General features: G+C 36.7%; 1 protein-coding gene across 13 annotated transcripts in view; it reads left to right on the top strand.

Annotated features, from left to right (window-relative positions):
- Window positions 1–15,133, top strand: part of DOCK7 (dedicator of cytokinesis 7) — a 237,039-nt gene that overhangs the window by 201,195 nt on the left and 20,711 nt on the right. For 8 of the 13 annotated variants that reach the window (XM_033225112.1, XM_033225110.1, XM_033225101.1 and 5 more), the window contains 5 exons: window positions 1,519–1,533; window positions 11,437–11,562; window positions 13,107–13,196; window positions 13,316–13,552; window positions 13,906–14,049. In XM_033225112.1, coding sequence (XP_033081003.1) covers window positions 1,519–1,533; window positions 11,437–11,562; window positions 13,107–13,196; window positions 13,316–13,552; window positions 13,906–14,049 — 612 coding nt within the window. Of the gene's footprint in view, window positions 1–1,518; window positions 1,534–11,427; window positions 11,563–13,106; window positions 13,197–13,315; window positions 13,553–13,905; window positions 14,050–15,133 lie in introns of all 13 variants that reach the window. The other 5 variants (XM_033225108.1, XM_033225113.1, XM_033225111.1 and 2 more) reach the window with 1 other exon arrangement.

Genomic DNA, 15,133 nt, shown 5'->3' with positions numbered 1-15,133 from the left:
AATTAGCAAGTTTTAAAATATTGTGATTTTTGTTTCACAAGGTAGATCATATTTCAGCTTTTTAAATTAAATGATGTGAAAGTAATAAACTACTAATATTTTTAATGACTGCAACTGAACTTTATTTTTCCTAGATGTTTACATTCAATCATCCTTTGATATATTTCTAATACAAAAATATTATTTTGTGAAAATAATGAATAAAATGGTTGTCTTAATGTATATTTAATTCTAATGGTATTTCATTACTTTATAGTTCATTATGGAATCTACATATTATCACTAAAATTAGAATCAAATTAAACTTAGTTTTTTTTTTTTTTTTTTTTTTTGAGACGGAGTCTGGCTCTGCCGCCCAGGCTGGAGTGCAGTGGCCGGATCTCAGCTCACTGCAAGCTCCGCCTCCCGGGTTCACGCCATTCTCCTGCCTCAGCCTCCCGAGTAGCTGGGACTACAGGCGCCCGCCACCTCGCCCGGCTAATTTTTTTGTATTTTTTAGTAGAGACGGGGTTTCACCGTGTTAGCCAGGATGGTCTCGATCTCCTGACCTCGTGATCCGCCCGTCTCGGCCTCCCAAAGTGCTGGGATTACAGGCTTGAGCCACCGCGCCCGGCCTAAACTTAGTTTTAAAATGAAGTACACTACTAGCAGTTGATTTCTTTGAAACTAAATCCTTGGCTTCATTGAAATACTGCAAAATATCCTATCGAGTCTCCTCCTCCTCCACTTTTCTGTTCCCTTCCCCTTGCTACCCTACTATTACCTACTGCTGCCAGTGTCAAAGGAGGTGGAGTATGACTATCCACTTTTGTATTCAGTATTAGTCCTACTTTGTTACCTGTCAGCTTGATCTCTTCTTTTTTGCAATGAATTAAGCTGTTCTAAATGAACTGATTAATCTGAAAAGCCTTTGACAGTCTAAAAACAGGGCTGCTATCCTGTGAAGTCAGGATTTTATTGTCATCTATTAGAATGTTAAAGTCAAAAAATATTGATTAGGTTTCATGACCATAACATGTAGGTCTTTTAATAATCAGTTGTACATATACTGTCACAGGAACCTCAAGCCAGTTTCTAGAGCTGTAAATTGCAAATTATAAATGTTAGGTCTGGCACATTTAGAGCTAGTCGTTTCTGAGAAACTTTCAGCCATTTGTGTCATTGGCATTTGAGCAGAGTTGCAATTTGTATTTTAATTTATCCTGGATACTTAGTGATGTGCAGCTCACATTAGTTAGAGATCACTTAAACATGTAAATGGAACAAGCAGCTGGCTCTCTTTCCCTAAAATTTGTACTTTCACTTAAAGTTTTTAAAAGGCAAAATTTTAGCCACTGGGTTTTGACCAAGCAATTTATGAAATTATTGCAGGTCTTAAGTAAATGAATATGCTGTTTAAAATATCCTGCTGTCTTCTATTTATGGAGAAGAATTTATGGTATATGGTGCCTTTGGCCTTTTTTGTTCTTTTTAAACAGTTTTTTTATGACTTGCCCTTTTTTACTTTTTATTATACAGAGTACTGGCTGGGAGGTAGGTAATGTTTTAGTTAGTTAAAGACACTAATAGATTGATTTTATAAGATTTCTTATGCCAATGCTTTGCCCACATGTGCTAGCTGTGGGCATTCTGTTGCTATCTGCTATCAACTGAATTCATTAACCAAAGAAATTTTGTTAAAATATTGTAAGTTATTTTAAGAAATATCTTATTAAGAGGTTGTAGGCAGTGCATGGAAATCCATATGTTACACTAATGAGATTCTTTGGTAAATGAGCCACTTTGTCATCACTTTAGTTTTTATCCTTTGAAGCATTTCTCTCATCAACATTTATACACAGATTTCTTTTTTTAACCATATTGTTTCACCTCATTTTACAGAGGTCGATTTATGTGTTATTGCTCAGAGGTGTAAATAGAAAATACTCTATTTCATCTGATCTCAGATGGCATCAATTACAAAACATACTAGTATTTTATATACCTTTAAGAAAGGAAAAAATAAATCCCTGTGTGTTAAGACAAGATATCCTATTAGTTGAAAGATGAATACCAACTATAAAAGCATTAAAATGTGGGCAAAAAAAGTACCTTTTAGAATTGATGAGATACTGTGTTAATTTGATCTTGAGTCACTTCACCTCGACTATAAGCACTACTGAGGAAAGAAATTAACTTTTGTCATTTAAATTTTGTTGGGGAGAGAGATAAAGAAATTAAAAGAACTTATAATTTAATTTGACCTCATATTCTGACAGCATTTGATATATTGTTTGATAAGACTACCCGTGCTTCCTTTTATGTAGTAGTTAAGACTCACAAAAAGTTTTATGTAAATACAGTCTTACCTGAAAAAAATGCCAGGAAAAATTGATTACCATTATTTTAAATGTTTCTGCAAAGGAAATAATTCTATAAAATATGCCCTAATTTATTTTGATGAGGTAAAGCAAGGTAGTAATAAGTCAGGTTTATTTAAAGCTAGGTATATTTGTGAAGTTGTGTGCTTTGCCTCTCACTTGTTGTCAGATTTATGTTGATCGAACAGCTTAGGCTTCTCTTTTTGGGTTTGCATTGCAATCCTTGTTTTAAGCCCCAAATAGAAAACCTTGGGAATAAATATTACTGCTGAGTTTTCCTCCATTTCTGAAAGAGTACCCAAGTCTTGTTTTTCTTTAGATGAAGCCAGTACTTTTATAAATCTACCTTAGTTCTCTGTATATGACTGTATTAATACTCAAAATATAATCCTCATTCCTATGGCTCAGTTAAGAAATACATAAAGAGACTTGCCATGGTTATCTATGAATGATGAAACTCCTTATAAATTTCCTAACATGAAATAGAATTAGTTGAAAATTAGGCCTAAAATAACATATTGAAACCTCTGAGCAGTTTATTACTAGTTTCCGTGATGCTAAATCGACCCCTGAAAGGTATAATTTTCACTGGTTATGACATTAATATCATTCTGTCATCATGTTTATTGCATGGTAAAAGTCTCACAGACTTTATTTTCTTGTTTATATACTTGTCACTACCTTTTACTGGACCTTTAGCTTTGTAGCTGCTAAATTTGTTGCACGTTTGTTTTTTGCTTTTCCTTTGTAAAACTTAAATGGATGCCTGCATTTAAAAAATGTGTTTTCTACCATTTGCTGCTTATTTGTTTTGAAATTTCTGTAATTAAAATGCTTTCTGTTTTCTCTTCTCTCTTGTCCCTGGTTGCTGACCCTACTCCCCACTTTTACTATTGTCTATTGTGGTAAGTTCTATCTTGTGGATATTTTTCTTTTTGACTCTATGAAAACTTCAGTAGTTTTGTTTTTCCTAAAAGCTATGTTTCCTAGCTAATTTTCTAGTATTCTGATAGAACTCTCACTGGATTGAAGTCCAGTAAGGATAATCTGTACATTGTAGAAAGGCTCTTTGAATTGATAACTTGCTCCGCAACTTATAGGAAAACCCCATCTGGGCTTATATATTAGTCACATGTTTCATGTTTTTATTGTGCTCCTTGATTTAGTACAAATTATTTGAGTTGGCAAAGCTTTTAGGGGTGTGTGTGTGTGTGTGTGTGTGTGTGTGTGAAAGATAACTCTAAAACTTAGTTTTTCGGTAAAATATTTACCGCGCAAAATAATAAATCATGAACCTTTCAGGAATCATGTGACTGTTATCTCCTCTGGTAGTTTCAGTTCTTTAATGGCTGTTTAGTGTTCACTTTTATTTTTACTTTTCCCAAAGCCTTTTTGTGTTTCTCGAAATAGTAAGAAGTAAAAGCATGTTTGTTGTCTTTCAAAATGTTTGTTTTTTGAGATGGGGTCTCATTCCGTAATTCAGATTGGAGTGCAGTGGTGCGATCACAGCTCACTGCAGCCTTGACCTCCAGGGTTCAGGTGATCTTCCCACCTCAGCCTCCCGAGTAGCTAGGACTGTAGGCACATTCCACCAGCTAATTTTTTCTATTTTTGTAGAGACAGGGTTGTGCCATGTTGCTCAGGTTGATCTCAAACTCCTGGCCCCAAACGATCCACCTGCCTCAGCCTTCCAAAGTGCTAGGATTATAGGAATGAGCCACCATGCCCAGCCTAAAAGCATGTTTTAACACTTCTTTTTTATGATGCATATTTAATTATTTTTAGCAGAAAAAGAAATGTTAAATTTCTGTATGAAAATTTTTATAAGCACTTTCTATGTTATGTATGTATATGTATTTATTTTTGTAATTATGTTTGTACCAGCCTGGACAACATAGCGAGACCATCTCTACAGAAAGTTAGAAAAATTGGCCAGGTATGGTGGTGTGCATCTGTACTCCCAGCTACTTGGGAGGCAGAGGCAGGAGGATTGCTTGACCCCAGGCATCAAGGCTGCAGTGAGCTATGATGGTGCCACTGCACTCTAGCCTGGACGACAGAGTGAGACCCTGTCTTAGGGTTAGGGTTAAAAAAGAAAAGTTTGTTCAGTTATCAAATAGTGACCAATTTGTATTCAGAAGTACACTAATACAAGTTTAAATTTTTCAGAAAAATCAAAACCCAAACAGTGATAACATAGTCATGTGATACTTTTTTTTTTCTTCAAAGATCACAACATATTTATTTAAAGAACACCACTACTCTAGTAAAGTATATCTTACATTTTTCAGAAAGGCTAGAGAAGATCTCTACTAGACCACTAAGAAAATATAGATTACCCTAACTTTTGAGATTGACACATGCAAAATAAGTATATCTTAACTCTCATTATTGAACTGAATGGACATGAATATGAGCCAGTATTTTGGTTTTTATATGTTCAGAAATACTGGCCATAGTTCTGGCTCAGTGGCTTCTGTTGGATTTTTATTTTCTTCAATCCACACTAAAGCTGAGTGAGATAAAGTAACACATCCAAGCAATTAAAGGACAAAACAGGATTAGAAACAGCAAATTATAATGAGCAGGCAGATCAACTCTGAAAGAAGGAAATGAAATAAAAATTCAAGAATAGAACATAGTGAAAACAAGTACTTTTGGGTAGTTGTGTGGGTAAATGTAACACTCTAAAGAAGAAAGAACAGGTCAGTCGCAGTGGCCCACACCTGTAATCCCAGCACTTTGGGAGGCCAAGGTGGGAGGATCGCTTTAGTCCAGGAATTCAATACCAGCATGGTCAACATGGCAAAACCCATGTCTCCACCAAAAAAGAAACAACAAACATTGCCGGGGCATGTACCTGTGGTCTCAGCTACTTGGAAGACTGAGGTGGGAAGATTGTTTGAGCCAGGGAGGTGGACTTTGCAGTGAGCAGAGACCACGCTACTATGCTCCATCCTGGGCAACAGAACGAGACCCTGTCTCAAAAAAAAAAGAAATCAGAACATTGTAGGTATAACACATCCATGAGCCTTTACCTCAGGAAAGTAAAGTTAGATATGAAGAAAGTTAAGGAAAACATAGTAAATGGGAAGAATCTTAATGTCTCTAAGAGGAGATACTTTCTGGTAGTTAGTGACTCCCTGATCACCCATATAGACCCATAACTGAGCACCTGATAATATATGCCATACCACTGATTTTTTTCTGCCCCTTATGCTACTTTTGAGAAGAAAAAGAAAGATACAAAAGCCCAGCATGGTGGCTCACACCTGGAATCCCAACATTTGGGAGGCCAAGGCGGGAGGACTGCTTGAGGCCTGAAGTTTGAAACCAGTCTAGGCAACACTGCAGGATCTCATCTCTACCAAAATAAATAAATAAATAAATTAGCTAGGCATGCCCCTGTGGTCCTAGCTACTTGGGAGACTGAAGCAGGAAGATCACTTAAGCCCAAGAGTTCGAGGTTAGAGTGAGCTATGATCACACCACTGCAGTCTAGCCTGGGTGACAGAGTAAGACTCTGTCTTTTAAAAAGAAAGAAAAATATTGACAGCAAATATTTACTATGTAGATGATATTAGATGTGGTTTCTTTTTTCGGTACTGGGACATAAAATGGTCAGATAGGTCCTTCTGATAAGAAATGGAGTACAATATATCTTGGAAGAATGTGTTTTGTCAGTAAGCCACCAACCTGATTTTTATGCTGAAGTATAAAGGATATGCAAGCATGCAAAAATAATTGCAGTAGAGGATGGAACATAGAGGAAAACAGAACATAGGGAAGGAGGTAATCCTCAAAATAATTTATTGAGGAAATTTGTAAGAATTCTCAAGAAAACACCAGAGAAATGGATGACAGTTCAGGGGTTATACTAATCTCCTGGTGTTAATACCAGTATATATAGAATATGGGGAACATAAAGCTTAATTAAGAGCTTGAGGCTCATGCCTATAATCCCAGCACTTTGGGAGGCTGAGGTGGGCGAATCACCTAAGGTCAGGAGTTTGATACCAGCCTGACCAACATGGAGAAACCCCGTCTGTACTAAAAATACAAAATTAGCCGGGCATGGTGGTAATCCCAGCTATTTGGGAGGTTGAGGCAGGAGAATTGCTTGAACCCGGGAGGCAGAGGTTCGGGTGAGCTAACATTGCACCATTGCACTCCAGGCTGGGCAATAAGAGTGAGACTTCATCTCAAAAAAAAAAAAAAAAAAAAAAGAGTTTGGAGTCGAATGTCAAATATATTAGAGTATAACTTCTCGCTCGCTCTACCACTTACTAACAGTGTGACCTTGGGCAAGACACTTTTTGTCATCTATAAAATGAGGGTGAAAATAATGGAATCTATCACATAAAGTTGTGATAAGAATTGATATAATACATGTAAAGTGGTTAACCAGTGTCTAGCACATCGTAAGTACTCAAAAAATGTTGGAAGTTATTTTTTGTTGTTAATATGATTTTATCATCATTACTATTAGAAATCTTAACAATATTTAGTTAATAAAATCTAAGAGGTTTTGTATTTCCAAGTTGAGATCTGCAACTAGAAGTGAACTGGTAAATGCTCTTTAAGAGGAATAAACCTAGTAGAAGGAAAGAGAGATCACCATTGTGTGAAATACTGGTATGCCTATATGGAAATCAGTTAACTTAAAGGAAGTATAGTGGAAAACAACTGGGAGAGGATAAAAGAAGTTAGAGAAATGATACAACTAGTCCAACGGAATGTTTCTTGCTAAATAAAGACAACAAAAGTAAAACAGATTTATGATATATTTGTCTTATAAGGGGTTTGAACCATTTAGAAACATGGTAGATGGATTTCTTTGTCCCAGACATAGTTTTATCACCCAGAGGATTGTGGAAGCAGTAAGCAGTATTGCTAAGGAAGAATAAGCTGTATTGTGAGGAGTGATAGAAAGTTCAGAAAGGATTCATAACAGTAAAGAAAGGTAATGCTAGAAAAACAGGCTAATTTATAGGAAAGTTTTTTATTTTTTATTTTTTTAATTCAAAAGGAAAAACAGGTATCCTGTGGTCCAAAGCTCTGAAGAGGAAACAAAGATGAAGTGATGTTTTTCCTGCAGGCGAAGCAATATGACTGTGCTTCCATGAAGCATACTTCCATAGTAGTTTGACACTAGAGGAGTCTAAGTTGAAAATAGTCAAGTTCTCAGCCTTTCTTTCTCCCTAGCCTCATCCCCTGCTGCTCTCTCCCTCACTCCATTCTGCACACAAACATTTATTTTTTTTTTTTTTTTTTTTTTTTTTTTGAGACGGAGTCTCGCTCTGCCGCCCAGGCTGGAGTGCAGTGGCCAGGTCTCAGCTCACTGCAAGCTCCGCCTCCTGGGTTTACGCCATTCTCCTGCCTCAGCCTCCCAAGCAACTGGGACTACAGGCGCCCGCCACGTCGCCCGGCTAGTTTTTTGTATTTTTTAGTAGAGACAGGGTTTCACCATGTTAGCCAGGATGGTCTCGATCTCCTGACCTCGTGATCCGCCCGTCTCGGCCTCCCAAAGTGCTGGGATTACAGGCTTGAGCCACCGCGCCCGGCCTCACAAACATTTATTTTTAAATATCCAGTAACTCCTTGTAGTTACTTCTCTAACCTTATCTCATCCTATTCTACCTGCTTGCTTACTCTGCTCCAGCCACACTGCTTACTTTCCTGTTCCTGAAACACACTCCGTAGGCTTTAGCCTTTGGCTCTTTGCACTGGCTCTTTCCTCTGCCTGGGATGCACGTCCCTCAGGGATTCACATGAATGTCTCCCATCTCCTTCAGTCTTTGCTCAGATGAAACCCACCCTGACCACCTTCTTTGTCCGTTTTGTTCACAGATTTATCATAAATACCTAGAACAGTTTGCTGACACATAGTGGGCACTCAATAAGTATTTGAATGGATGAATGCTTTCCCTCATATTTGTATCTGTCTTCCCCCCACCCTCTATCACAGTGTTCCTTCCTTCCCTTTCCTGTCTACTTGGCCATTTATTTTGAGTAGAACCCTATGTGTTACCTCTGTTGTGACTTAGCTGCAACAAGATTAATCTTTCCTTATACCTCTTTTTAGTATAGCCTATATCCCTTTGTTTTGTAATTGTTTGAATACATTTTTTACTCCCTTGGGAAGCAAATCTAACTTATTTTTACTTTCCTATTACTGAAGATGAACGGTGGCTAACATAGTAAACACCGATTAATTTTTTTTCCTTGAACCAAATGTCATTGTGAGATAGTATAATAAAGAGGTAGGTTAGTTTTAAGCTACCTTAATAAAATTCAGTGTTCAGATTCAAGGAGACATTGAGCCCACCAACACACCTTCATTGGTCAGATCACATCAACAGTATTATGTTTATATCTGGGATATCACACTTTAAAGGATGGCATTGAAAAACTAATAAAATGCCAACAGAGTAGAAATTACTGTCATATGAAGATTGAAAACTGGAAAGTTTAGCTAAAAGGAACAAGTCCTTATTGTTATCTTCAAATATTTAAAGGGCCACAATATTGAAGAATTGGAATATTGTTTTAAACTGGAAACCTCTGAGAGGAGGACAGCCAGAATAGCAGCATATTAATATTTGTGGGTTTAAAAAGTAGGAATGGACCCAGCATGGTGGGTCACACCTGTAATTTCAGCACTCTGGGAGGCTGAGGCAGGTAGATCACTTGAGCCCAGGAGTTCAAGACCAGCCTGGGCAGCGTGGCAAAACCCCATCTCTACAAAAAGTACAAAAAATTAGCTGGGTGTGGTGGTATGCTTCTGTAGTCCCAGCTACTCAGGAGACTGAGGTGGAGGGATCGCTTGAGCCCAGGAGACAGAAGCTGCAGTGAGCTGAGGTCGCACCACTGTATTCCAGTCTGGGTAATGGAGTGAGACCCTGTCTCAAAAAAACTAAAAAATAAAAATAAATAAAAAATAAAAAATAGGAATGTATATGTATATATGTATATGACATGTTTTGAAAAATAATCAAATTTTTGGCCGGGCGTGGTGGCTCAAGCCTGTAATCCCAGCACTTTGGGAGGCCGAGATGGACGGATCACGAGGTCAGGAGATCGAGACCATCCTGGCTAACACGGTGAAACCCCGTCTCTACTAAAAATACAAAAACTAGCCGGGGGAGGTGGCGGACACCTGTAGTCCCAGCTACTCGGGAGGCTGAGGCAGGAGAATGGTGTAAACCCGGGAGGCGGAGCTTGCAGTGAGCTGAGATCTGGCCACTGCACTCCAGTCCGGGTGACAGAGTGAGACTCCGCCTCAAAAAAAAAAAAAAAAGAAAAAGAAAAATAATAAAATTTTTAAGTAATTTTCTTAGATTCTTTTTTTATTTTTCATGCAGTGCCTTTATTACTTAAGTCAAAATGTACTATTACTTATGGTTTTAATCAGAATTTTAATTGAATCATTTAATCTATCTAGATGGATTAATTTGCTGTAGAAATCAGTTAATTTTTATGTGTGTTAAATTTTTAAATAAAGTAACTAAAAGGTTTTTAAATTAGAAACCTCAACTTTCTTTAGCTTCAAAGACATTTTTCTTTAAAATTTTACATGTTTTTGACCAAAAATGTAGGGATGTTTTTCATCACTATACCTTTTTTTGGTATTATAAAACTGGTAAATTAAGGATTAGAGCTTCCCATTTTGCTTAATTATGTGTGGCATTTCTAGCTTATTTTATATGCCCTTTTGCTTTTTCAGTATAGGGAAAATAAATATAAGGCAGATTAGGCTTAAAGATAATTCAGAGGTATTTACTTACTTGTAATGTGCATATAGGCACCACCAGAGAATGCTAAAGTAATTTTGTATCTAAATTGTAAAAATTAGCTGAGGAAGGTGGCACACACCTGTAATCCCAGCTACTCAGGAGGCTGAGGTGACACTTTTTAAAAAAAAATGTAAAAATTGCATAGAAAGTGTCCAAATATTTATTTTTATTGAAAGAATTTGTCTTCTGATATGCTGTGTGAGAATTAAAGTGACCTTAATGTACTTTGTACCTGATATGAATGTGTAGTTAATGCATGCCAATGGGTGGTTTGGGTGCTTTAGAATAACCAACTCATCTCAAAAATTTTTTACTGATTATCTTTCACTCATATATTTTTTTCCCTTTCTGTTCCATTTTTAGTAACTCTTCTACATAAAATTTTTTACTGGGCTGGGTACAGTGGCTCACACCTGTGATCTCAGCACTTTGGGAGGCTGAGGTGGGTGGATCACCTGAGGCCAGGAGTTTGAGACCAGCCTAGCCAAAATGGTGAAATCCTGTCTCTACTAAAAATACAAAAATTAGCCAGGCGTGGTGGCTTACGCCTGTAATCTCAGCTACTCGGGAGACTGAGGCAGGAGAATCACTTGAACTTGGGAGGTAGAGGTTACAGTGAGCCAAGATTGTGCCACTGCACTCCAGCCTGGGCAAAAGAGTGAGACTCCATCTAAATAATAATAATAATAATAGTGTATTGGCACAGGGCTGCCAATTGTAGAATTTTTGCTTTAGTGCTTCTGGAGGGTCTTGACATTTACATTGTCTGTTCTATGCCAGGTGCTGTCTTTGACTCCTAACTTACACAATCTCATTTAATATTTGTAAAGAGGTTATGTAAAGGCTAATGCTAATTTAAAAATATGTAAGTGTTGTTTAATTAATTTGATTTAGTATGCTCTAGTATCAGCACAATTAAGACAGTTTATGTTATATCAAGCATCTTTTCTTGCAATAAGAAAAATGAGTTAATTTATCTCAGTTATATAGATTTTAAAAACATAGACCAATGTGATAGAGGCACTTCATACAAACTCTGAGAAATATTATATGCGATTTAGTCACTTGTTAGCAGCCCTATTTACATAGTTATTTGTTAGAAATAATGAAAAAAGAAAGACTTTATTTTGTTTAAACCTTCATTTAAAATATTCTAATTTTGAATTAAAACTTTTTGTAATGTTTTGGAAATTTTATGCTGTAACAATCTAAACATAATGTGAAAAACAGGAAGATTTCATATTAAAGTTTCTTCATTTTCCTAAACCTAGGATGGTAAGCGGATGTTTGGCACCTATTTTCGTGTTGGTTTTTATGGAACCAAGTTCGGGGATTTGGATGAACAAGAATTTGTTTACAAGGAGCCTGCAATAACCAAACTTGCAGAGATATCTCACAGATTGGAGGTGAATGCTGTGGTGGTTCATAAAATGTCATCTTTAGTTTGTATTCTCTCTGATGATTAGACTTTCAGATCCAGATCTAATCATTTAATAAGCCAGATCTTGCCAAATAAACAACTCTGTTAGAGAATAAGGATTTTTAATAGTTACAATAATACTCTTTCAAATCTTTTATGGCAGCTATAAAATAGTAATACTGTTTATTTTTTGAGACTATTTTCACACATATTTTGGAAACCCCTGTATCCTTCAGAATTACTGCGACTTATGGAGAAATATATAGTATAATCCCACATTTTGTTGAAAAAGAGTAGCTAATAATTGAACTAGAACCAGAACCCCAAGAAATTTCTGACCCGAGCATATTATCTCTTTGGCTTAACTGGTTCCTGGTGAGATATCTTTAGAATGTAAAAGCCTGAAATCACACCTTAAAAACACTTCCTTTAACCTTTATAACTTCTTAATTTTCACCATAAATGATTGAGTTTCATATTTACTGGGCTAACCAGTTTTTTCTGTTATAGTTGTTCTTTCCAGCCTTTCTCTGTTTTTGTTACTCAAGGTATAGTGGATGGACCAGAAACATTGGGATCGCCTGGGAGATTGTTTGAAATGCAGAACCTCAGACCCCACCCCAGCCCTTCTGAATCAAAGTCTGCATTTTAACAAGATCCCCAGGCGATTTCTATTCACAAAGCAGTTGGAGAAGTAGTACTCTAGGCTTGTTTTTATTCTCACTGATGTTAATTTCTTGATGTTATATTCCTACTGGTGACTTCTCTGGCCAAACTGACATAAATTGGCTCAAACTGTTACTTTTTATTTTTCAAGAGGTTTAGGTGTAAGTCTTGGGAAATATTAATTGAGACTGTGTTTATCAAACTTACTCAATTATAAAAATCACCTTTGGGATAGCAGTGGGGTTTCTCCTTTGAAGATTCAAATTCGATTTTTCCTTTTGAATAGCTTTATCCTTTGCCCATGCTGCTACTCAGTGTCATATGGAATAGTCACTATATTCTTGACCTAAGGTTGCCTTTCAAAATGTAAACCTATACAGAACTTCAACAGGTCAATGCTTTTATTTGAAAATTCTGGGATTAAAAAATTAGTTCCTAAAAATGGATGTTTATTCATTGACCCATGGTCTGTAAAAAGCAAGCCACAACAAACTCAGTAAAACTAAGATTTTTATACATCAACAATAATGAGTTTCTTTTGTCTTTGCTTTCTGTTCCCTTTTGTTGCTCTTGAGGACTTCTTGTGGAAACCTGTGTTTTTATTGGAGAAAATTGTTGTTTTCTGATATTTTATGTTATTTAAAGTTTGTGGGTGGGAATAATGTCAAATAAATATGGACCGAGACCATGCTAATTTATAAGCTAGTATAATTTTTATAAGCCTAAATCATTATGTTTTAATTATTGATATGATTGTACAGAATGCACCAATTCTCCTAATTTTGCTCAGGAGTCACCCTCAGGCCTTCTCTATTTCCCAATCTTTTTAACTTCATATAAAATGTTTATTTTTCTTTATTGTAGGGATTTTATGGAGAAAGATTTGGAGAGGATGTGGTTGAAGTAATCAAAGACTCGAATCCTGTAGACAAGTGTAAATTAGATCCTAACAAGGTATAGTTGATTCGACTATGATGACATGTAGGCATCTCTTTGAGATCCTCTGTGCAATTTTAAGAAAGACTAAATGATGACTTAACAGTGAGGAAATGAAGGACTTTTTTCTTTCCTAGGCATATATTCAGATTACCTATGTGGAGCCATACTTCGACACATATGAGATGAAGGACAGAATCACCTATTTTGACAAAAATTATAATCTTCGCCGATTCATGTACTGTACACCCTTTACTTTAGATGGCCGTGCCCATGGGGAACTTCATGAACAATTCAAAAGGAAAACCATTCTGACTACATCTCATGCCTTTCCTTATATTAAAACAAGGGTCAATGTCACTCACAAAGAAGAGGTAAGTCCATAAATGAGCAAACAGCATTAGTGAAGCAAATATATTCAAGCCATGTAACAACAACTTAGATGTACCAGAAGATATGTACCATCCCTTATACCATAATATATTAGAACTTTACCCATTTTTGAGTCCTTCGTTTTTTACTTCTTTTCTGAGATCCTAATTCACCCCCAGCTTTTTCTTTAAAAGGTTGATTTTTTTTTTTTTCATTTGGGGATCCAAGTTTGGAATTTTATTGTTACATAAAAGTTAACAATTGATTTTTTTTTCTAATTTCAGTTGATTATACATAAAGTTAATTAAATAGTATTCAGTCAGTACACCAATTTAACAGATGCTCTTTTACTCAGATCATCTTAACACCAATTGAAGTTGCTATTGAGGATATGCAGAAAAAGACACAGGAGTTGGCATTTGCAACACATCAGGATCCTGCAGACCCCAAAATGCTTCAGATGGTACTCCAGGGATCTGTAGGCACAACAGTGAATCAGGTTAGTGTTTTTTGCTAGCACTGTATGATTTAAGCTGTAAATATGATTTGGGATAATTTCAGATCACAAATAATTGTTAAGTCAAATGAAAAGCATCTGCCTTCTCTACTGCCTATATTTTTCTATCTATGCATTCTTATATATTCTATTAAGAAGGAATCGATTCACTTAAAATAATATTTCCTTAAAAAGCTTGTACTAAAAGACTGTGATCTTTAAAACACTCATTTTCAGAGCTGTGCACATATATGTGAACCTCTACTATGTTAGGTTCTCCCTGATGTTACCTTCCCCAGATCTCCTTTACAATAAGTTGTGAGGATTAAATAAGTGATATGGAATCATTTTTTAAAATTTGAATAATATAGTGACACAATAAATTACTGTTCTTTTGTCACATGCAGATTAGAAGCCATCCCCGGCCGGGCGCGGTGGCTCAAGCCTGTAATCCCAGCACTTTGGGAGGCCGAGACGGGCGGATCACGAGGTCAGGAGATCGAGACCATCCTGGCTAACACGGTGAAACCCCGTCTCTACTAAAATATACAAAAAATTAGCCGGGCGAGATGGCGGGCGCCTGTAGTCCCAGCTACTCGGGAGGCTGAGGCGAGAGAATGGCGTAAACCCGGGAGGCAGAGCTTGCAGTGAGCTGAGATCCGGCCACTGCACTCCAGCCTGGGCGACAGAGCGAGACTCCGTCTCAAAAAAAAAAAAAAAAAAAGAAGCCATCCCCATTAGTCTTTGTGGTTGGTTCATTAAAATTATCTTGTTGATGATTATCTTGTTGATGGCCCCAGTCTTAGGAATATTCCATGATAAGGGAAAATGCAGAAAGGCTTCAAGTGAGATTTCCTTTACCATGTCTTAACTACTTTTCAGATTAAAGGAACAAAGCCAAAAAATGCCCCACCAAAACTGAAATAAATACCTTAAGACCTTTACCTCCTAGAAACGTGCTTGATTTTAAGGTTTTATCTGCAAATGATGTAGCTTACAAAAGGTATCTTCTTTAACACAATGTCCGGCGCACCTTTGGAATACCGAGGGAAGCTGTTTTAGCAAAATCAACTCTGATAATCAGCGG

The sequence above is a fragment of the Trachypithecus francoisi genome, unplaced genomic scaffold (assembly GCF_009764315.1).
Source record: "Trachypithecus francoisi isolate TF-2019V2 unplaced genomic scaffold, Tfra_2.0 Lachesis_group12, whole genome shotgun sequence".
NCBI lineage: Eukaryota > Metazoa > Chordata > Mammalia > Primates > Cercopithecidae > Trachypithecus > Trachypithecus francoisi.
The sequence above is the reverse complement of the archived record's forward strand: the minus strand, read 5'-3'. Positions and strand labels throughout refer to the sequence as shown.